Source organism: Neomonachus schauinslandi, chromosome 6 (genome assembly GCF_002201575.2).
Source record: "Neomonachus schauinslandi chromosome 6, ASM220157v2, whole genome shotgun sequence".
NCBI classification, from domain to species: Eukaryota; Metazoa; Chordata; class Mammalia; order Carnivora; family Phocidae; genus Neomonachus; species Neomonachus schauinslandi.
Genome location: NC_058408.1, coordinates 58,127,853 through 58,151,327, shown reverse-complemented (window position 1 = coordinate 58,151,327; position 23,475 = coordinate 58,127,853). Strand labels below are relative to the sequence as shown.

General features: G+C 41.3%; 1 protein-coding gene across 2 annotated transcripts in view; it reads right to left on the bottom strand.

The window, feature by feature from the left end:
• Nucleotides 1–23,475, bottom strand: part of ADCY10 (adenylate cyclase 10) — an 82,016-nt gene that overhangs the window by 29,624 nt on the left and 28,917 nt on the right. For both annotated transcript variants that reach the window (XM_021682662.1, XM_021682663.2), the window contains 6 exons: nt 20,546–20,699; nt 18,238–18,430; nt 17,614–17,700; nt 13,618–13,892; nt 12,099–12,235; nt 198–326 (listed from right to left, as the gene is read on the bottom strand). In XM_021682662.1, coding sequence (XP_021538337.1) covers nt 198–326; nt 12,099–12,235; nt 13,618–13,892; nt 17,614–17,700; nt 18,238–18,430; nt 20,546–20,699 — 975 coding nt within the window. The remainder of the gene's footprint in view (nt 1–197; nt 327–12,098; nt 12,236–13,617; nt 13,893–17,613; nt 17,701–18,237; nt 18,431–20,545; nt 20,700–23,475) is intronic.

Here is a 23,475-nt window from a genome sequence, read left to right as displayed (position 1 = left end):
TGCCCAGGGGAGCAGGTGGTTCCAAGTCAGAAGCAGAAAAGCTAAGCCTTCCATGGAGACTTCGACTGCCTGGGGTAACACAACACAGACAACCACCACAGTCTGCTACTACCTTCCTCTCTCCCTTTTCAACAATCATCCTAGAGAAAGGAAAAGGGGAGTCTAGGTCCTGGAACACGGGGTCAAATCTTCCTTACCTTTTAATGATGCTGGCGGTGACAGGTTTTTCAATCTGACACCACTGGCGAGATTACAGACTTCTTCAATTCCCTCCTCATTATTAGGAGTAAATATTTTTAATTCCTCGGTTGGCCTACTAAAATTCTCTGTAGGGAGATGAAAAGGAAGAACAATTGAGAGTCATTGTGCTATCACAATCTTGATTTTCCAATAAACTTCAAGATGGATCTTGCGAGAGAAAGAGCAGGTAGAGATGTGTGTTGGCTCACCGAGTATTTTGGAATAGCATTTTAAGTAAACTAATATATGAAAACCTAAATGTATGCAAAAATGTTCTGCCGCCCCCAAAAGTATTGGGAATAACTATTGGAAGTCTTCCGGAGTATATGCAGTTTTATAGAAATTTGATTCAAAGATTATCAGTGTGTATCTTATAGTATGTAGTAACATATATTTGTATGCACATTCAAATATCCACACTCAGATGCAAACACGTTCTGTGGGAGATTGTACTCGACTTACAACATGGTTATCAGAAAGAGATACTTAAAATGGTGAGGTTGATGGGGCACCTGGGTGGCTCAGTCGTTAAGCGTCTGCCTTCGGCTCAGGTCATGATCCCAGGGTCCTGGGATTGAGCCCCGCATCAGGGTCCCTGCTCAGTAGGAAGCCTGCTTCTCCCTCTACCACTCCCCCTGCTTGTGTTCCCTCTCTCGCTGTGTCTCTCTCTATCAAATAAAAGAAAAAAAAATCTTTAAAAAATAAAAATAAAAAAAATAAAATGGTGAGGTTGGATAGTACACTTGCCTGGTAACTGTCTCCTGGTACTCCAAAATGCATTACTTCCTTATTCCTCCAGTCATTCATGTAACAGCATGATATGTGATGTGGAAATATGAAGGTGAACACAGCTAAGTTTCTAATCTCCTGGAGAGATAAGATATGTACACAAAGGGCTACACTTCCAGGCAGTAAACAAGCCCCATGTGAGTGGCACAGTGTCAGAGAGTTCAATGTCGATACAGTACAGACCTGTACAGATGGAGCTGAGACACGAGTGTTGCCAAGAATCAAGCTGGGAGATAGAGGAGGAGCTATAGTATGGGAGGGAGGGCGATGCATTAGGGTTTAAGTAGGTTGAGTTTGAGGGGTGTCTAGAAGACCATCCAATGGGCAATTGGGAATATACCATCTAGAATTAAGAATGAGGTTATGGTTGAAGATTACACACATGCATACACACACACACACATACACACACACAAAGGCTGGAGAACAGATGAATAACGCCTGGGGAGAGAGAACCAAGCTAGCAGAGAAGGGGGCTAAGGATGGAACTTGAAGAAAGCTGTCACTGGAAGAGTAGACCCAGGGAGCCAAGCTGAGGGCTGACTGGTCAGAGAGGTGAGGTGCGGGACAGGAAGAGTTCAGAATGAGGGAGGTCAAGGCAGGGTGGAATACCCAAAAAGGGGCCTGGTGTGAGTGTGTATGAGTGCGTTAGGGGTAGGAGAGTGAGGTTCAAGGGCACGACTTGGTCCATGTTCTTTTATGCTTTTTCATTTCCCTTTCTAGGACCTAGCAACTGGGATGACCCTTCTTTCAATCACTCAACCAGTGTCAGCTGAGCGCCCCTAGGTACTGAGCATTGTTCTGGGGTTAAAGATTCCAAAATGTACAAGATTTCCTGCCTCACAAAGTTTAAATTCCAACAGTGGCAGAGAGACAAGGAACAACAGATAGATAAATTGATAGGATAATATCATAATGTGACTTCGTTGTATGAAGGAACAGAGACTCACAAGAGGTGCAGGGTCAGGGAGGCTTTCTTCAGCTAGACTGAGGTAGAGAAAGTCACCCTGAGCAGGCAACACCTGAGCTGAGGGAGAGAGGAGCCAACATGTGTTTGAGGCGCCTGAGGAGAGAGGACAGCGGTCTGAAGCAGAAAGGAGCGCGGTGTGTGCCCCGGCAGTGGAAATGCCAGAAATGCAGCTGGTGTGGCTGAAACACATTTCAGAACACTGATGAGACCACACAGGTGTGAAAGTCGGGTCCTGAAGGGGTTTCCAGTCCCAGGTGGGAGGCTGGATTTCGTCATAAGCTCAGTGGGAAACCACTGAATGTTGTACGTTTGGGTTTTTTAAAATTTAATTTAATTTTATTATATTATGTTAGTAAATGTATGTTTTTAAAAAATCTTTTTACTTGAAAAGTTTCAAACTTACCAAAAGTTGTAAGAATAAAACTGTGTACTCTTTATTCAGGTTCACCTGTTGTTAACATTTTGCCTCATTTGCCATAACCTTTGTTTTCTCTATATGTACATATTTCTTCTGAAGCATTTGAATGCAAGTTGCACAATTCATGCCCCTTTACCCCAAATACTTTACTCTGTATTTCCTAAGAATGAGATTCTCTTACATAACTAGAGTGCACTCTTCAGCTTCAGAATATTTCACACTGAAATAGGAATTTACCATCCATATTCCAGTTTTGTCAACCGACTCAATAATGTCCTTTAGCATTTTTTTCTTCCAATATAGGATCCAGTCTAGGATCATGTATTGTATATAGTTGTTGTTTTTTTTAAAATTTAGGTGAAATTCATGTACAATTAACCATTTTAATGTTTATAATTCAGTGGCATTTGGTGCATTCACATTGTTTGCAACCAAAACCTCTCTCTAGTTTCAAAATTTTTCTTTCTTTTTTTTCTTTTTTAATTTTTTTTCTTTATTTTTTTAAAAGATTTTATTTATTCATTTGGGAGAGAGAGAGACAGAGGGAGAAAGAGAGAAAGAGCATGAGCAGTGGGGAGAGGCAGAGGGAGAAGCAGGCTCCTTGCTGAGCCAGGAGCCCGACGTGGGGCTCGATCCCAAGACCTGGAGATCACAACCTTGAGCCAAAGGCAGACACTTAACCATCTGAGCCACCCAGGTGCCCCAAGTTTCAGAATTTTTCAATCACCCCAGAAGATACTGAACGGTTTTAAAGGAGTCACCTGTTCTGAAAAGAGCTCTTAACAGACACTGAATAAATGTTTGTGGAACAAATAAACATGTAAAATGTAGGAACAGTATTGTTCAGTAGTATTTATATTTACAAATTTCCTTTTGTTAATTCATTGGTTAATATATTACTGTAAGGGACTTATCTAAAAATAATGATCTTAGCACGCATTGTCCATCTGATGATTCATTACCCTCCTTAAAACTAATTTAGCCAAGAAAAGCCTTATCTGACTGTTTTTTAATCATGATTACCCAGAAAAAATAATAGCTTTCTTTTAAAAAGCAAACTTATGTCTGTCTTGTTTCTCCTCTAGATGTGGCCACTCTGGCCATGTGGTCCTGTGGGCCTGTCATTATACACAGAATGAGAGGCAGCAGACGAAGCCACAGACTGAAACAGTTCATGGAGGGACACGGGGCCTCCGCGCTTCAATCATGCAGGAGACATGGGGAGTTTCAGGAAGCAAGAGGAATTTCTTTGTGAAATTTCCCTTATTATCACCTTTAGGTGATAATTTTCTATCCTGCTATATGTAGAAAACCAGCACCAAAACCTCCTTTATTACAAATATTCATCTAAGCATGGCACTGATTTTCCATCTACAAGCTCACCCTTAAATTTGTCTCAGAGGAAGGAGTTGTTATTCTGCAAGCTTAGCAATATTAATGTGCACAGTGCTTATAGCTGTAAAACCCCCATCACTTATTTGGGAACTTCCATTTCTTAGAAAGCTGGAGTAGACATGTTTTTGTCTATTCCTCCTGTTAACTACAACTAAAAACTGTGTCATTATATATAAAGCAAATATAAGAAGACACTGAAAGTGGAGAGAAGTCAGACTGGCTAGGGACATTGGGACCCAAGGAACAACATAGCAGTGATTTTCCTGAGTTTTCTTTTTGCCTTATATCCCAGATGTGGAGGGAAGAATCTTAACAACCTAGAAACAGCAAGGGTTGCAAACAATAGCCTGCACTTTCTGCCAAAGGACCAGCAAAGGGGCAGCTAGCGAGACAGAAAATTTTTAGACAAAAACCACTTTACTCCAGCTAACCAAACAAACAAAAAACAAAAACAAGTAACTGTAGCCCACACCTGCTCCCACCAGCAAAGGCTGAGGGAGGAGCCTTGGCTTCCATCCCAAAAGCTGAGAGAAAAAACTGTCAACCCAGAATCCTATATCCAACAAAAATATCCTTCAGGAATGAAGGGGAAATCAAGGTAGTCTCAGATAATGGGAAACTAAGACAATTGGTAGCCAGCAGACCTACCCTGAAAGAATGACTAAGAGACATTCTCTAAACAGAAAAGAAACAATAAAAGAAGAAACAGAACATCAAAAAAGAATAAAGAACAGGATAAGCAAAACTATGGGTAAATACAATAGATTTCCCTTCTCCTCTTAAGTTTTCTAAATTATATTTGCAGTTCAAGCAAAAATTATAACAACCACCTTATGAGAAAATGTTTACTTATTTTATTATTTTAATTATTATTTTTTTAAAGATTTTATTTATTTATTTGACAGAGAGAGACACTGCGAGAGAGGGAACACAAACAGCTGGAGTGGAAGAGGGAGAAGCAGGCTTCACGCTGAGCAGGGAGCCCAATGCGGGGCTCGATCCCAGGGCCCTGAGATCATGACCTGAGCCGAAGGCAGACACTTAATGACTGAGCCATCCAGGCGCCCCCTTTTTTTTTTTTTTAATATTTTATTTATTTATTTGACAGAGAGAGACACAGCGAGAGAGGGAACACAAGCAGGGGGAGTGAGAGAGGGAGAAGCAGGCTCCCCGCTGAGCAGGGTGCTGGACGTGGGGCTCGATCCCAGGACCCTGGGATCATGACCTGAGCTGAAGGCAGATGCTTAACTGACTGAGCCACCCAGGCGCCCCTTATTTATTTATTTGACAGAGAGAGAAGAAGCAAGAGAAGGAACACTAGCAGGGGGAGCGGGAGAGGGAGAAGCAGGCTCCCTCCTGAGCAAGGAGCCCCATGCGGGGCTCGATCCCAGGACCCTCGGATCATGACCTGAGCCGAAGGCAGACACTGAATGACTGAGCCACCCAGGCACCCCAGAGAAAATATTTAAAATAATTATAAATAGTAGATGGTAAAGGAATGTAAAAAGGGGTAAGGTTTCTAATCTTTACTCAGACTGTTAAAACAGTGACATCAGTGGACTGTGATAACATATGCATATATTATGTAATAGCTAGAGCAATCACTGAAAAAGCTATACAGAGAGATAGCCTCACAAATATGATAGATAAATGAAGATAGAATTCTTTTTTTTTTTTTTAAGATTTTATTTATTTATTTGACAGAGAAGGAGAGATAGTGAGAGCAGGAACACAAGCAGGGTGAGTGGGAGATGGAGAAGCAGGCTTCCCGCTGAGCAGGGAGCCCGATGCGGGGCTCGATCCCAGGACCCTGAGATCATGACCTGAGCCAAAGGCAGACGCTTAACAACTGAGCCACCCAGGCACCCCAGAGAAAATATTTAAAATAATTACAAATAGTAGATGGTAATGGAATGTAAAAAGGAGTAAGGTTTCTAATCTTTACTCAGACTGTTAAAACAGTGACACCAGTGGACTGTGATAACATATGCATATATTATGCAATAGCTAGAGCAATCACTAAAAAAGCTATACAAAGAGATAGCCTCACAAATACTGTAGATAAATGAAGACAGAATTCTAAAGAATGCTCAAACAGCCAAGGGAGACAGGAAAATGAAAACAGTGACATGGGGAGAAGAAAGGGAAACAAAAGATAAAATGGCAGACTTAAGCTCTGACATAACAATTATTGCATTAAATGTAAATGGTCTAAATATAACAATTGAAAGATAAATTTCCTGAGTATATTTAAAACATAACTACCTGCTCTCTACACAGAATTCACTTCAAATATAATATGATATGATATGATATACACAGGCTGAAAGTAAAAGAATAGCATGAATAACATGCAAATGTTAATCAAAAGAAAACAAGAATAGTTATATTAATATCAGGCAGAGCAGACTTTGGAGCAAAGAAAGTTACCAGAGGGTAGGGGTTGGGCTAGATGAGTGGTAGGTATTAAGGAAGGCACTTGTTATGATGAGCACTGGGTGTTGTATGTAAGTGATGAATGACTGAATTCTACTCCTGAAACCAATATTGTACTGTATGTTAATTAACTAGAATTTAAATAAACATTTGGGAAAAAAAGTTCCCAGAGACAGAGAGGGATATCATATAATGATAAAAGGGTCAATCCACCAAGACAAATAGCAATCCTAAATGTTTATACACCAAACAAAAAAGCTGCAAAATAAGTGAAGCAAAAACTGATAGACAAATCCACAATTACAGCTGGAGACTTCAACATTCTTCCCTCAGCAATTGGTAGAACAATTAGACAGAAAATCAGGCCAGCATATAGATGAATTTGACAACCATTAATCATCAGGATCTAACCAACATTTATATAGCATTCTACCAACAAAAGCAAGAATATACATTCTTTTCAAGTGCCTATGGAACACTGACCAAAATAGACCATATCTTGTGAACAAACTTCAACAAATTTAAAATAAATTGAAATTGTACAGAGCATGTTCTCTAAATATAATGGAATTAAACCAGAAACCAATAACAGAATGATAACAAAAAGGGATCCAACCACTTGGAAACAGCATTCTTTTCAATAATCCATGACTAAAGAGGAAAACTCAAGGTAAATTTAAAAAGATATTGAATCAAATAAAAATAAAAATACAATATATTAAAATTTGTGAGACATAGCTAACGCAGTACCATGAGGAAAATTTATAGCACTAAAAATGCATACATAAGAAAGAAGAAATATCTCAAACTGATAATCTAAACCTCCAACAATGAAGAGGAGCAAATTAAACTCAAAGCAAGCAGGATGAAGGAAATAAGAAGAGCAGAAATCAACAAAACAAAGAGCTGAGTCTTTTGAAAGATCAAGAAAATTGACAAATCTGTAGTTAAGACTAACAAGAAAGAAAGAAAATACAAATTACCAATATCAGGAATGAAACAGGGGATATCACTACAGACCCTGCAGACATCAAAAAGATATTAAATGAATACTCTGAACAACTCCAGACACATAAATCTGAGAACTTAGATGAAATGGATCAGTTTCTCAAAAGAAAACCTACCACAATTAATATAATATAAAATAGATCATTTGAATAGCCCCATAACTATTAAGGAAATTGAAATTTTAATTTAAAAACTCCCCAAAAAGATGTTGAGGTTTTCCCTTAAATTTTCCTTGTCTAGCAAGCAAGATGGAGGAGTTTCACCTCTTGAAGATACCCCTGTCCCCCAGGAGCACTCTACCCATCCTTAGAGCTTATGAGTCATATGGGGAAGAGGATTCTTGAAGACAGAGCAATGCAATACTTGTAACTTTTGTTAATAGACCCATCTTTCAAAGTGATGTCATTTTTACATTTGATATGCCTGTATTTATGTAGGATGTATATAGTTTAGGGGATTTTTTTGTTTGGTTTTATTTTCTAGAAAAGTCAACATGCCTGTTTTTATTTATTGCTTGAAAAGATCATTTGAAGAAAAATAAATACATTTTCAACCACCAAATAAATAAACAAAAACTCCCCAAAAAGAAATCCCCAGGATGGGATAGTTTCACTGGAGAATTCTACCAAACATTTAGGGAAGAATTATCTCCAATCCTACACAATTTCTTCTAGGAAATAGGAGGGAACAGTTCCCATTTCACTTTACAAAGCTAGTATTACCATGAAGCCAAAACCAGACAAAACAACAAAGAGAAAGAGGGAGGGAAAACTACAGAACAATATCCCACATGAATATAGATGTAACAATCCTTAACACCAGATTAAGCAAATAGAATTCAGCAATATGCAAAAATAATAATAGAACATGCCTAAATGGAGTTCATTCCAGGGATGCAAGGCTGGTTCAGTATTTGAAGGTCAATCAATGTAATCTATCATATTAACAGAAAATAAAATTAACCTAATCATAGCAATTAATGCAGAAAATAATTTGATAAGGTTCAAAGCTCATTTATGATAAAAACTCTCAGAAAAATAGGAATAAAGGGGAACTTTCTCAACTTGAAAAAGAGCATCTACAAAAACCCTACAGCTAACAGCATGCTTAATGCTTAAAGATTGAACGCTTTTCCCTAAGATCAGGAATAAGGCAAAGATGGCTACTCATAGCACTCTTATTCAACATAGCGCTGGAAGTTCTAGCCAGTTGAAAAGGCCAGAAAAGGAAATAAAAAGTATACAGATTGGAAGGGAAATAATAAAATTGTTCCTATTTGCAGACAACATGATTTTGTACATAGAAAATCCCAAAGACTCTACAAAATAAAAATCTCCTAGAATTAATAAATGAGTTCAGCAGGGACACAGAAACAAGATAAATACACACAATTCAATTGCATTTCTACATACTAGCAATGAACATGTGAACACCAAAATTAAAAACATATAACATTTACAATATATTTTTTATTTTTATTTTATTATTTTTTTACGATTTTATCCATTTGACAAAGAGAGAGATCACAAGCAGAGGAGAGTGGAAGAGGGAGAGGGAGAAGCAGGCTCCCACTGAGCAGGGAGCCCAACGCAGGGCTCAATCCCAGCACCCCAGGATCATGACCCGAGCCGAAGGCAGCAGCTCAACCGACTGAGCCACCCGGGTGCCCTACAATATATATATATATATTTTTTAAAGATTTATTTATTTAAGAGAGGGGGAGAGAGAGCACACATGCGCAGTGGGGAGGGGCAGAAGGAGAGGGAGAGAGAATCCCAAGCAGACTTTGCACTGTGCGTGGAGCCTGACTTAGGGCTCAATCCCATGACCCCGAAAAATCATGAACTGAGCTGAAACCAAGAGTCTAATGCTCAACCAACTGCGCCACCCAGGCACCCCTACGATATTTTTTTAAAAAGAAATATTTAAGTGTCAATCTAACAAAACATGCACAGGATTTGTATGCTTGAAAACTACAAAAGACTCATGAAAGAAATCAAAGAAAATCTAAATAAATGGAAGAGATGTACTGTGTTCATGGACTGGAAGACAAGATAGAAAAGATGTCAATTTGCCCCAAATTGATATACAATGCAATGCATATATATTGAAATTCCTATCAAAATCTCTCCAAGGGGGAGCCTGGGTGGCTCAGTCAGTTAAGCAGCCGACTCTTGGTTTCGGCTCAGGTCATCATCTCAGAGTCCTGGGATTGAACCCCGGGCCTGACTCCACGCTCCACACTCAGCAAGGAGTTTGCTTCAGGATTCTCTCTCTCCTTCTGCCCCTTCCCCTGTTCATTCTCTTTCTCTCTCTCTCTAAACAAATCTTAAAAAAACAAAACAAAAACAAACCCTCAATGATTTTTGTAGATATACACAAGATTATTCTAAAGATTTATTTATTTATTTGAGGGAGTGGGGAAGAGGGACATAATCTCAAGAAGATTCCCTGTTGAGTGCAGAGCTGACTTGGGGCTCTATCTCATGACCCCGAGATCATGACCTGAACTGAAACCACAAGTCGAACACTCAACCAACTGAGCCACCCAGGCACCCCCAGACAAGATTATTCTAAAGTTCATATGGAAAGGCAAAGGAACCAGAATAGCTAACACAATTTTGAAAAAAGAAGAAGAAAGTGGAAGGAATCAGTTTTACATGGTTCCAAGACTAGATAGCTATAGTAATAAAAACTGAATGATATTGGCAAAGGGATAGATACATAGATCAATGGAACAGAATAGGAAACCAAAAATATACCCACACAAACACATCCAACTGATTTTTGACAAAGGTGCCAAAGCAATTCAAGGAAGAAAATACAGCCTTTTAATAAATGATGCTGGGGCAAAAGGACATGCATGGGGGGTAGGAAGGGGAAAAGAAGGGCCTCAACCTAAGTCTCACACTTTAAATTTTTTTTTTTTTTAAGATTTTATTTATTTGCAACAGAGAGAATGAGAGACAGAGAGCATGAGAGGGAGGAGGGTCAGAGGGAGAAGCAGACTCCCTGCCGAGCAGGGAGCCCGATGCGGGACTCAATCCCAGGACTCCAGGATCATAAGTTGAGCCGAAGGCAGTCGCTTAACCAACTGAGCCACCCAGGAGCCCAAGTCTCACACTTTAAATGAAAATTAACTCAGAGGCGCCTGGGTGGCTCAGTCAGTTAAGCGTCTGCCTTAGGCTCAGGTCATGATCTCAGGGTCCTAGGATGGAGCTCCGCATTGCGCTCCCTGCTCAACGGGGAGCCTGCTTCTCCCTCTCCCTCTGCCACTCCCCCCTGCTTGTGCGCTCTCTCTCTCTCCCTCTCTCAAATAAATAAATAAAATCTTTAAAAATATAAAATAAAGGGCGCCTGGGTGGCTCAGTCTTTAGGCGTCTGCCTTCGGCTTGGGTCGTGATCCCAGGACCCTGGGATTGAGCCACACATCGGGCTCCCTGCTCGGCGGGAAGCCTGCTTCTCCCTCTCCCACTCCCCCTGCTTGTGATCCTGCACTCGCTATCTATCTCTGTCAAATAAATAAATAAAATATTAAAAAAAAATAAAATAAATAATTTGGCAGTTTAAAAAAAAGAACGAAAAACTCACAGTGTTAACTACCATATGACCCAGCCATTGCATGCCTGGGTATTTATTCTAGAGAAATGAAAACTTAGATTCACACAAAAGCCTGTACACGATGCTTGTAGGAGCTTTGTTTGTAATAGCCAAAAGCCGTAAACAGCCCAGATTCTGCAACAGGCGGATGGGATAGCAAGCTGTTGGGGCGTCCATACCATGGAACACCGCCCAGCAAGTAACTGCAACAACCCACCAATACACTGACAACCTGGAGGACCCCCAGAGAGTCATGAGGAGTAAAAAAAAAACAACCCCAAGACATTACACATATCGTATGAGTCCAGTTAGATCCCATTCTTAAAATGACAAAATTACAGAAATGGGGAGTGGATTAGAGGTTGCCGGGGGTGGAGGGGGCAGGTGGGGTGTGGGGACAGAAGTGGGCGTGGCTATAAAACGGGCAACAAGGGGGTTCCTTGTGGAGATGGAAACCTGGGTCTTGACTGCCTCAGTGTCAGTATCCCGGCTATGCTATTATATGGCCACTTTGCATGATGTTACTACTGGGAAAACTGGGTAGAGGGTGCACGAAATCTCTCTGTATTATTTGTTTTAAAAAAAGAGGTAGCAAAGTATATTGATTCAGGTACTTCATTTATACTCCAGGAGGTTCCCAGAGTACCTCCTGTGGTGTCAGACACAGAGAAGGTGCTCAGTTGAATGAATAAATGAAAAAGGATTTGAGGGGCACCTGGGTGGCTCAGTTGTTAAGCATCTGCCTTCAGCTCAGGTCATGGTCCCAGGGTCCTGGCATCGAGCCCCGCATCAGGCTCCCTGCTCCGCGGGAAGCCTGCTTCTCCCTCTCCCACTCCCCCTGCTTGTGTTCCCTCTCTCGCTGTGTCTCTCTCTGTCAAATAAATAAATAAAATATTAAAAAAAAAAAAAGGATTTGAGTTCCTTTACCCCCATTTTATAATCGCTGCCTGCCAAAGAAAATCAAGGAATTTTCTCCCCTTACTTAACATCTAACTCCCCCTTCAGTGTTGGTTCTGGGCTTTAAGATTCCCCAGTGTTCTTCCATGTTCTTTCCAAGGCACACATTCTTCCTCCCAGTTCAGTGAGTCCCCACAGGAAACGTTAACTTCTCTCGCAGTCTCGGATATCGGGTCTGCCACTCCTTGCCTCCCCAAACCCTCTGACGCTATAGGATGCAGTCAGTGGAAAAGCCCATTCCCGCCCTCCCTGCAGAAGGAGAAAGAGTCTTAACGGGGTACTTACTGAACAGGTTATTCCAGGTCATATTGGTCTTTTCCTCAGACTCCATCGGTTGGAAAACAAGTACCCTGTGATGGTCAAGGTTTTTTAGCAATTCTTCACAGTAAAATGGAATCCCACAGCTTCCCTCCACCAGGTACCTGCAGTAGAAACAAGGCGATCTGTTTACACCAAACAACCATCTTTTAGGAAGGAAAAATATTTGACGCATCTAATTATTTGAAAAAACTCATTATTTGAAAATAACAATATTCTCTGTTTCCACTTGTTTTCCTTTCTTGGGTTGCTTTTTCTCTTTTTCTTTCATTTTTTAAAATTACATAAAATCTTTACATTTTTTTCAAAGCCCAAACTATATAATCAGGTACATCCTCGGTGTTGCCTCCCTTGATCGACTTCCAAATAACCATATCAGTTAGTTTCTGGCTTATCTGCTCAATGTGTGTTTTTAAACATATAAACAAAAGCACACAGATGTATTTCATCCCCCCCCTCCCTTTTTTTTACCTAAAAGACAGCATGTCACCCCTACTGCACGCTTGGCTACACCTTGTTTTTTCACTCAAGAATATATCCTGCCCATCCCTCCATATCAGTAGATCTTTCTCATTCTTCTTAATGCTATGTAGTGCTCCACTATGTGCATGCATCCTATTTTATCCTACTTATCCTCTCAGAGATGGACATCTGGATTGTTTTCAGTCTTTTGCTAATACAAATAATGCTTCGATAAAACTTTGTCCATATGTCTCTTTATAGCTTTGTTAATAAATCTTTGAGATAGAGTCCTAGAATTGGGGTTTCTAGATCAAAAGGTAAATGTACATGTATAGATACACATACACACGAAATACACACATACACATAGAAAGAGAACGAGCGAGAGACAAAGGGAGAGAGCATGCCAAATTCGTGCCTGGAGTTCTTTTAAATGGGACTTTGTCCCAGACATCTTTCTTCCAGAAGCAAAGCAAACTCATTAGAAAGAATGGATGCAGATACCAAGGTGGGTTGTAAGCAGCCAGCTAAAGAAGGGGCACTGTCCACGTTGTTAAGGTGACCACTGTCTGGACCCCAGTGGGGGAGTCACTGAGAGGCTCAGAGAGCAGTGACTAAAGAGCCTGCCTTCAACACCTGCCACAGACGGAACAGCAAGTCCAGCCTACATTACCAGCAGCCGAGTGAGACCTTGCTTATTTGCAGGTTGTGTCTTTAAAGCTTACCAGTTTGCCTTTTGTGACACTTGCCCATGATGACGCCCTCTATCACTGTTGATTAAACCGAGCATGTCTATACCCAGCACGATGAAAGGGAAGCCAAACTGATGTCACTGAGCCAAGTTTAAGGAGGTGTAACAGGAGTGATAACAAGGAAAAGGATGATAAATGGCTCTTTTGAAAGGTAGGACCAGTGAAAATACCGAAATGGGTGCTTTCAGATGTATCTTAAGAAATTTGATGAAGTCTGGATCTGGGGAATGGACACGGATGTGAAGACCGCAGGGGAGAAACAGGATACCCACGTGTCCAGTTCTTTGGGGATGCCCCTGACGTTGAGGTCTAGGCAGACCTTGTTGCGGATGTCCTTAGGCTGCACGGCTCCAAGGGTGACGTAGGTGGTGTGTCTGTTCTTCATTATGGTCCTGGCCGCTGCACAGGGTATGTCAGTGAAGGGAGACAGGGACATGATGATGAAGATAGGAACTGTCCGGATCAGCTTCTCCATAAAGGCCCAGGAGGCTGAGTCAATAAACTGGCCCTCATCGATGATGAAAATAATCCTTTCCTCTTTCACTGTCTGGACAAAGTAGAGAAACAGAAAAATGCTGGAGGACTTTGGATTTTTATTCACGTGTATGGGTATGCATGTGTATGCACTGATATTGTGGTGCTAAATTAAAATCTTCTTTCCAATAAATTTGTATTAATTTAGATTCCACTAACTTGGAATGTGTGGCAATTTGGACAGAGCTGACTGGAATGGATTCTTACTTCGTCAAATCCCTGTGGAAAGATAATGCAGATTTGTAGGGTAAACGGGGTTGTAGCCAAGTCAAAGCACCCGCTACATAAAAAGAACTGATATCTTCACCACACGTCATTTTAATCTACTGACAAATGAAGATCTCCTGGGTTTATCTAACTGACATTTGTTCAACCAACATGTATGTATTCAACACACACTAACTGAGCACCTACTGGGCTAGACGCTACATACGCAGTGCTGAAAGAAGCTAAGCTAGTTGATGCTATTCTAGTCTGAACTGTGGTATATGTCACACTTGAAAACAGATCACGGGTCCCTTTCCAGGTGTAGGCTACCTTTGCCCTCCCTAGTCTGAATTATTTATTCTTAAGCATTTATTGTGCACTCATCAGGGTCAGATATTGTTCTAGGTGCTGGGGATACAGTATTGAACAAAATAAGAGCTTACATGGTAGAGTCAGCCCCTTGCAGAGTGGGGCCTGCATTGCACTGTGTGAAGTGTCTAAATGGAGAAGACCTTCTCCCCTCTCAGGGCTCCACACTGCTCTTGGCTTCCTTTGGCTCCTTCTGGGAAGACAGTTAACCCATTCTTCCCCTCCATGTTTTTACCATCTAAAGCAGCAAAGGCTACTTTAAAATTTCAGATTTCATAAGACAATCATTATAAAGTATTATAACCTGTTTGATTACATATACATAATAAATCTACCCCTGCAGCTCCATTCTGTTACTAGCTATTTAACTCTTCTTGAGGACGTTTTGATTAATGGGGAGGTTAGCGTTACATTTGTTTTGTTTTTGGCTGATACCTTTAAAAATATGGGGCAGATAGAAATGTGAGTTTTTGCTATATGATGGCCTTGTCAGTGAATCTTTGTAAACTGAGGAGAGTCAAGCAGGAACCAAAAAAGCATGAGTTCTATAATATATCATAGGCCTTGGTTTCTTCATATTTAAAATGAGAAGACTGGGGGCACCTGGGTGGCTCTGTCATTAAGTGTCTGCCTTCGGCTCAGGTCATGATCCTGGGGTCCTGGGATCGAGCCCCGCATCAGGCTCCCTGCTCGGTGGGAAGCCTTCTTCTCCCTCCCCCACTCCCCCTGCTTCTCCTTCCCCCACTCCCCCTGCTTGTGTTCCCTCTCTCGCTGTGTCTCTCTGTCAAATAAATAAATAAAATCTTTAAAATAAATAAATAAATAAAAACTTTATAAATAAATAAATAAAATGAGAAGACTGAATTGGATTCTCTCTAATGTGACTAAAAGTCAACGTCTACATTGCACTACTATGTTCCAAGCACTGTGTGATGCTCTTTACATAAATTAACTCATTTACTCCTCATAACATTCACAGGAAGTGGTCCTATTGAATCTATTTACTGAGAAAATTTCAGTTAAGTAACTTGCCAAGGTCACACAGATAGTAAATGTTCTGAAGATTACTGTCATAGCATTTAGTTAAAGCATAGCTTTAGTGGTGATTTCCAAACTAGATTGTGCATCAGAACCAACTGAGGAATTTAAAACAAAGACCAACAACTAAACAAATTCCTAAGCCCAACCTAAGCCTCTTTGAATCTTTAGGGGGGTAGAATTCATAAATTCATGGTTTTTTGTTCTTTTTTTTTTTTAAGATTTTATTTATTTATTTGACAGAGAGAGACACAGCGAGAGAGGGAACACAAGCAGGGGGAGAGGGAGAAGCAGGCTTCCCGCCAAACAGGGAGCCCGATGCGGGACTTGATCCCAGGACCCTGGGTCATGATCTGAGCCGAAGGCAGATGCTTGATGACTGAGCCACCCAGGCGCCCCGATGGTTTTTTGTTTTTTCTACAGAAGTTTTTTTTTTTAATCCAACTATAATTAACATACAGTGTTATATTAGTTTCAGGTATACAATCTAATGATCCAGCAATTCCATACATTTCTTAGTGTTCATCAAGATAAGTGTACTCTTAATCCCCTTATCTATTTCTCCCAGCCCCCATCCACCTTCCCTCTGCCAACCATCATTTTGTTCTCCATATTAAGAGTCTGTTTTTCTGTTTGTAAATCCATGTTTTTTTAAGAAGCTTTCTGGATACTTGTAACACAAACAGTCCAAAGTCTGACATTTTGAAATTACTCATATTGCCTTGCCAAGTGGAGAAGGAGAAAGTCATATCATAAACTTAAGACAATGCCACAAACTTGAATTGATCATTTATAATGTACCAGATGCTGAGCTGCTCAGTGGTAATATAAAAATGAATCAGGTTCCCTGCCCTTAAGAAACTCACCATCTCCTAATGGGGAGAGACACACATATAAGGAACAAATTGTCATAGTGTGTGGTAAATATCATAAGAAAGATGTTCAAAGTGCTACAGAAACAGATTGGAAGAAGAACTAGTCATACCTAGTGCTTTGGGGAGTTTTTACCAAAGAAGTGACACTGAAGGATGAATAGCATTTCTCCAGGTTAACAACAACAACAACAACAACAACAACAACAACAACAAAAGCTTTTGGCTTTTATGTCATTAGCCCTGGGAATTATTTGGATAGTAGAAAGGATGGGTTGGTGCAATCTGCCTGTGCTCTGGCAGTTATATGGAGGATGAGCTGGAGTGGAGAGGTATGAGGCACAGAGATTCATCGGGAAGCCATGGAAATAGTCCAGGAGAGAGAGAAGTACAGCAAGGAAGAGAGGCCGGAGACACGACAGAGGCCACCCACAGGAGAAATGGTAGGACTTGACAACTCAGTAGATGCGGTACAAGTGGCAACCGATGAGGATGGGGAACAAAGACAACTTTAAATGAAGCTTGAATGAATCTGCCATTAACTAAATCAAGGACCAGAATGAGGAAGAAGGGTCCATTGCAGTAGGAAAAAGAAAATTTAGTATTAGACACCGACCTGAATGTGAGTTACTACATCCACGTGTTATATATGGAAGGTTCTTGGAAATATGGTTCTGGTGCTTATGAGAGAGGTGAATATAAATATGGTGATTGTCAACATATAGTGGATTGTCATGAGATTACTCAGAGAGAGAAGTAAGATAGGGGGAGTGTTTCTGATAAAGAGGCACTGTTCTAAGTGTTTTACACAACCCTGGGAGCCAGGTACTACTATTTCCCTGTTTTATGGATGACAAAACAAAAGCATAGACAAGTTAAGTCACTTGCTCAAAGTAACCCAGGTAGCAAGTGATAGGCCTAAGGGTTCAGATGTTGGTAGTCTGACTACGGAGCCTACATCCATAAGCATTTGGATATACTGCCTCTCAGGCAGAGGGAGGAGGAGGGAGGGCTGGTTTTAAGGAGAGGCCAAACCCCCAGGAGTAATGTTAAAGGGACTCCTTTCAAGCACAGCTAAATTCTGAACAGACTCTTGACTTGAGGTTTGGAAGGAAGGAAGAAGGAGATGCGAGGGGTGTTAAGATGAAGCTTTCACACATTTCAAAGCTTCTTGCCAGTGGCGTCTGAGCCCCTCGGGCTACCTCCCTTTTCCCTCCCCCATTACTTTAGACCCACAGATGCTCTTACTTGCTCCAAGATCTTCATAAACAATGCTTCCAACTGCTTTTGCTTTTTTAAGGTGGTCATCTTGGAAACCTCTCGTGAAATAGGGAACTGTATAAAGAATTATGAGAATATTGAGTCTGGGGAAATAGCAAAGGGAGCTACTAGCTGTGTGACTTTGGGCAAATCACTTTACCATTCTGTGCCTTCAAATCCTCATGTGTTAGATGGTTCATAACGTCCCTTCCAGCTGTGCCACCCTATGTCAGTGAACCTACTAGATACAGGACGTACTGGGGGCATACTCTGTCTTTGCCCCGGCAGTCACCTGCAGGAGCAGAGGGACTCTGTGCCTGGCACCAGCTACTACAGGATAGCTCTGATGGAAAGGTGAGAAAAAAATGAATCAGCAGGTGGCCATCTGGATTTTCTCCAGTATGGTATTTCTAGATACCTCCAATGTCTCAGGAAGGTGGAAGCTCATTCAAGGAGGATTAGGAGCCACTTCCTCATCACACACATCATCTCCACATGAGAAAAGAGAAAGATAATAAATGGCAAAGAGATGCTAAGTCATCCAACCTCAGGCAGGAGTTACTGCAGGTACCCCGTCACTCTTCCCTGCAGAGGCACAATCTAGCTACTCACCTGGACGTGGAAGATGTCATTCAGGAGACAGTGGAACTTCTCATCCAACAGAGTCTTGACTTTATTTTGAAGGTTGGTCTGTCGTTCTTTATAATGTTTACAAGTATCCAGACCCAGGACATTGGCCATGAGTATCTGGATGGTATAGAAATTCTGATGGAAGCTTATCTTAGTCAACGCGATAGCAATAGTCCTGTTTATAAGAAAGCCGAGAAGCAGAAAAGAGTTCTTAAATATATTTTCTGAAAATAATAAAGGCTGAAGGAAAGCTCTGGCTCTTCCTATTCAGTTGTTACAACAGCTATTTCCCACACTATCTGGAAGCTGTTCTTTACTCCTGCTTCAGATACACTCCCTCATTCCTCTATGTCCCTGAGCCCCCCTAATTGACCCTCACTATGTTGTCTTCTGTAGTCCCACCCCTACCACCTTGCCCCAAGCCCTCAGACTCTCACCCACACTGCTGAGGAACATGCTACTCCCCCTGCCTAGCACCATGATTCAGTGCATTGCCTTTCCAGAGGCCTGATGTATCTGGATAGATGCAAATCCTCTCTCCTATTTACAAGTTTTTAGTGGCTCCCACTGCCGAAAGGTCTAGACTTCTTTTACGGGCCATACCAGACTTTCCCAGGTCTCATTATATCATATCTTGCCACTCTGCCCAGCCATCTACCCTCCACCAACAAACTAGTGAGAGTTCCCTGCACACCCAGAGCTGTCGCCCCAGCCTGGCAGCTTACCGCTCCTCCCAGCGCTGTCTAATTCCTCATCTCCTGCTTATTTGCAAATCTCAGCTCAGGTGCAGCCTCCTGGAAATCTTCCCTGGTGCCCTGAGGTTGGGTTACAGACCCCTCTTTGTCATAGCTTCCCAATACTTGATTGCACACCTCCATCACTGTCCTCACCGCATCCTATTTTTATTCCCTCTTTCTCCTTCTCTTCCATAAGAGCTCTTTGAGGGCAGGGATCAGATATTATTCATCTTCTGGGCATTGGCACTTGTCATGGGTTGACTCATGTCCCCCCCCGGATTCATATGTTGAAGTCTTAGCCCCCAGTACCTCAGAATGTGATCTTATTTGGGAATAGGATCACTATAGATGTAATTACATAGGTTAAGATGAGGTCATACTGGCATAGAGGGGGCCCCTAATCCAAAATCACTAGTGTTTTTATAAGAAAGGGAAATTTGGACACAGACAAGGCACAGGGAGGACACTATATAAAGATAAAGGCAGAGATTGGGTGATGCTTCTTCAACCCAAGGAGCACCAACGATTGCTAGCCAGCCACAGGAAGCTAGGGGAAAAGGCATGGAACAGACCATCCCTCACAGCCATCAGAAGGAACCCACCCAGCTGGCACCTTGATCTCAGACTCCTAGCCTCCAGAACTCAGAGACAACAAATTTCTGTTCATGGAGCCACCCAGTTCGTGGTTGCTTTGTTACAGCATTTCTAGCAAACCAATATAGCCCTCAACAGTTCCTGGAACGTAGGATGTACTCGATAAGTGACAGGATGAATGAATGAATAAATGTCTTCTGGTTATTAATTATCTCCTAAGCAATGTTAAAGATATTTATGAACCAGCCTTTCCTAGGCTTGACATTAAAAAGGAATAGAAAAACAGGTAACAATAATATATGGTTTATAAGCATTTTCCCCTTAAAGCCTTGAGGTTCGATCGTGAAAGGATATGGGACACCATCGTCCTCATCTAAGTCACCGTCACTGGTCACTGTTATTGAATACCATCCTGCCCACTGCCACGAGGGTGCCACATGGGCTGTCCCAGAGTGCCCTCGTGACATTTCTCGTATGAAAACAGAAGAACAGTGTGAGAGAAGTACCTTAGCTCTGCCTTCCAAAGGAAAATCCAGAGGCCTGTCATTCTCCATCCCCACTCCAGGGCTAAATGGTTTGAACTAGTGATTCTCTGTCCGTGAGCTGGATATATTTCTGTGTTTGTTCTGCAGACCCCATCTAGCCTTGCTCTCAATATCCGGGCAGGCATTCTCAAACTGCACATTGGGATTACTTAGGAAGCTTTACAATATTGATATCCAAGCCCCACCTGGCATTAAATTAGGATCTCCAGGGGTCAGCCCAGCTTCTCATTTCTCAGCTCAATATGTTTATCATTAATTATTTATTTAGTACAGAGGGCATGACACCCAATAACTGACAGATTGTGGGTGGTTTGCATATGATAAATAATATAAAGGAGAGGAGCATTAAAATAAATGAAACTCTTAAAGACATTTCTCTGGGTTTCCAAGAAGTGATCATTGCAAGACACTCACCTGTGGTTCTCACCTTGGGCCAGATACTCAATTTCCATAAGTATCTGGCTTTTTCCATATCCTGATAATCCTTCGTACATTAGGACTCGGCTGCAGTTGGACATCAAAAATTCCTTCATAGTACACATGAAGTATTTGATCTCCTTATCACGTCCTGTTGTTTTTATTTTTTAAAAAGGGAGCAAACCTAATCAACATAAAATAATCTAGAGATACAAAAAAAAAGCACACAGTGATAACACTTCTAAAAATACCTCTGGAATTTCCATGGAATTGTTCATTAACTTTCTTGAGATCCTGTGCCCTTTAAAAAAATTTTTAAATCTTTCTCTGGAGCTTTCCAGTTAACAACGTAGTTTTACAATTTTATTTGATCCCCACAAGCTGTGAGGGCAAGTATTCTTATAATGTTCATTATAATGTCCATTTAATTTTAGCATAGAAAACCAAAATTTAGTGTAGCCAACTGCTTAGATTACACAACCAAGAACAAAACCAGCATTATCTGTCCCTGGCCCTTGTGTTCCTTTCCTTTTTCTTGCTTTCTATAACACACTAGAAGTAATCTGTAGATTATTACATTGGAAAATAAATGTATTAAAGTTAGGGTTCCTATAAAGTATTTTTATTTCTAATTCTGTAAAAGAAACTTGCTCTTTATAAATGAGAAATTATACTTCTCTCAGGGCCACTGGAAACATGATCAGGGATAAGAACATTCAATTTGCTCTCAGAAATCACGTGTAGATTATTTCTTTCCTAGGAACAACCTACATTCTTAGTAAAAATAAATTATAGTCTTTTTCTGATTATAAAACTAACACATGCTCACTGTGAAAAATATGGAAAACTTAGGAGCAAATAAACATCACCGTGGTTACACCCCTGATGCTGTTATTTTTCTTACGTGTTTCTAAATATATGTAACAGGATGCCCTGACTGAAATCTGAAACTCAGCCCACAGTCTTTGAAACCTGCATGGACAAGAAGGAGCTGCCAGAACTGTCATTTCAGAGGAGTGAGCAATTTCTGTGGAAGGAGCTGGAGAGCCCTTCAGGGCTGGTTTTCTCCTCCTTTGCTGGATTGGTCACTGCCGAGAGAGTTAGGTGTCCATTCATGGAGTAAACACATACACGAGGTGTGATCTAACGTCTGTTGAAAACCAGGACCATTCTTTTAAGCTTAGATGCTCTATACAAAGAAGCTAAGTGTTTACTTGGTGATGTAAATTTCTGGGCACGATTTAGGGAGAACTAACCTGCAGACTATGTGACTTCTTCTGGGTGAAACATTCCCTTTCTGAAAATGCATTTGAACTTCGATATTGTGAGATGTGTCATGCTCTTCTTTGGCCCGAGGCTCAGTAGGTAACTCAGAAGGCAGAGCCCAGGCAGCCACAGAGCCACGTCTTCTAGCTCTCTGTGTCCTATTCACAAGGAGCCCATACAGGTAAGACCTTATGGATTGTCTTTCAGCTGTATTCTAAAATAAAGTCTAGTTGTCTTGACTTGAAGTACATGCACCTTGTTTCTATCTAAACAAGGCCCTAAGATCTGGGACTTTTGCATGTATTTTTGATCTTAAAAAAACCACTTTTTTTTTTTTAAAGATTTTATTTATTTATTTGAGACAGAGAGAATGAGAGAGAGCACATGAGAGGGGGGAGGGTCAGAGGGAGAAGCAGACTCCCTGACGAGCAGGGAGCCCGATGCGGGACTCAATCCAGGGACTCCAGGATCATGACCTGAGCCGAAGGCAGTCGCTTAACCAACTGAGCCACCCAGGCGCCCAAAAAACCACTTTTTTGATTATAGTTTTGTTGACATCTATGCGGTTGGTTAGCACATAATTTCATTCACAGGAACTCTTGTAAAAGAAGGGCACTTCCTATAGTCCTAACTTCTGACAGTCTCTTTTTTGACTAGAGTTTAAGGAAAAGATATGTGGGCTTGATCTTTACCTGATGGAATCGGGGAATCAGGGAAAAAGGCAACTAGAATATATGCCTATTGTGACCAATGTGTTTTCATATGACTGCCACATTAAGTCCTTGATCTTGTAGAGGGGGGTTAGGACTTCTGTTTGCTGTCAGTTACTATCACAACAAGCATATCCTAGGCTGGGAGGTAAAGCCTCAGAGGAGGGAGAGAGTGAGCATTCCTTCTCCTTTCCAGCCTTCAGGAGTCTGGGGGTCTGGATTTACAAAGAGTGATTAGACTCTGAAAAACACCTGAACACAGTGAAAGTGGGCACGGCTGCTGATCCTCTACAGTTCTGGAAGAGCTGCCTTCTTTTAGGCTCTGCTAAAATCAGGATTCTGTCCCGACATGCCCCCAGAGTGTGGGACAGAGCCTCCTCCTAACTGTCCTAACACAGTTAGGACCAGGATTTAACTTATGATGCTGCTTTTAGGGATGTTCAAGTCTAACAGAAGGAAATTTCAAGTGTTCTTAGAAATGGCTGCCTTCAGAATCCACAGGCTTATCTTCATGAGGATCTCTTCCCCCCGAGGGTATATCCCTCCCTTGTTTTATGTCCACTTCCCTGTCTAGTCTAGTCTCGAGTTAGCTTCCTTATGATAGGGTCCCTGTCACCACAAATCACAAAAACATCACGGCCACTGCCAGATTTAGATCACAGATCTAAATGTAAAAGGTCAAATAAAATTTCTGGAAGAGAATCTAAAAAAAAATTTCATGACTTTTGGGTGAAGAAAAATTTCTAAATAGTATACAAAAGCACTAGCTATAAAAGACTGATAAGCTGGATTACATTAGAATAAAATATTCTGTTCATTAAATACATCATTAACAGAGTAAAAAGGTTGGGGCGCCTGGGTGGTTCAGTCGGTTAAGCATCTGCTTTCGGCTCAGGTCGTGATCCCAGGGTCCTGGGATCGATCCCCGCATCAGGCTCCCTGCTCAATGGG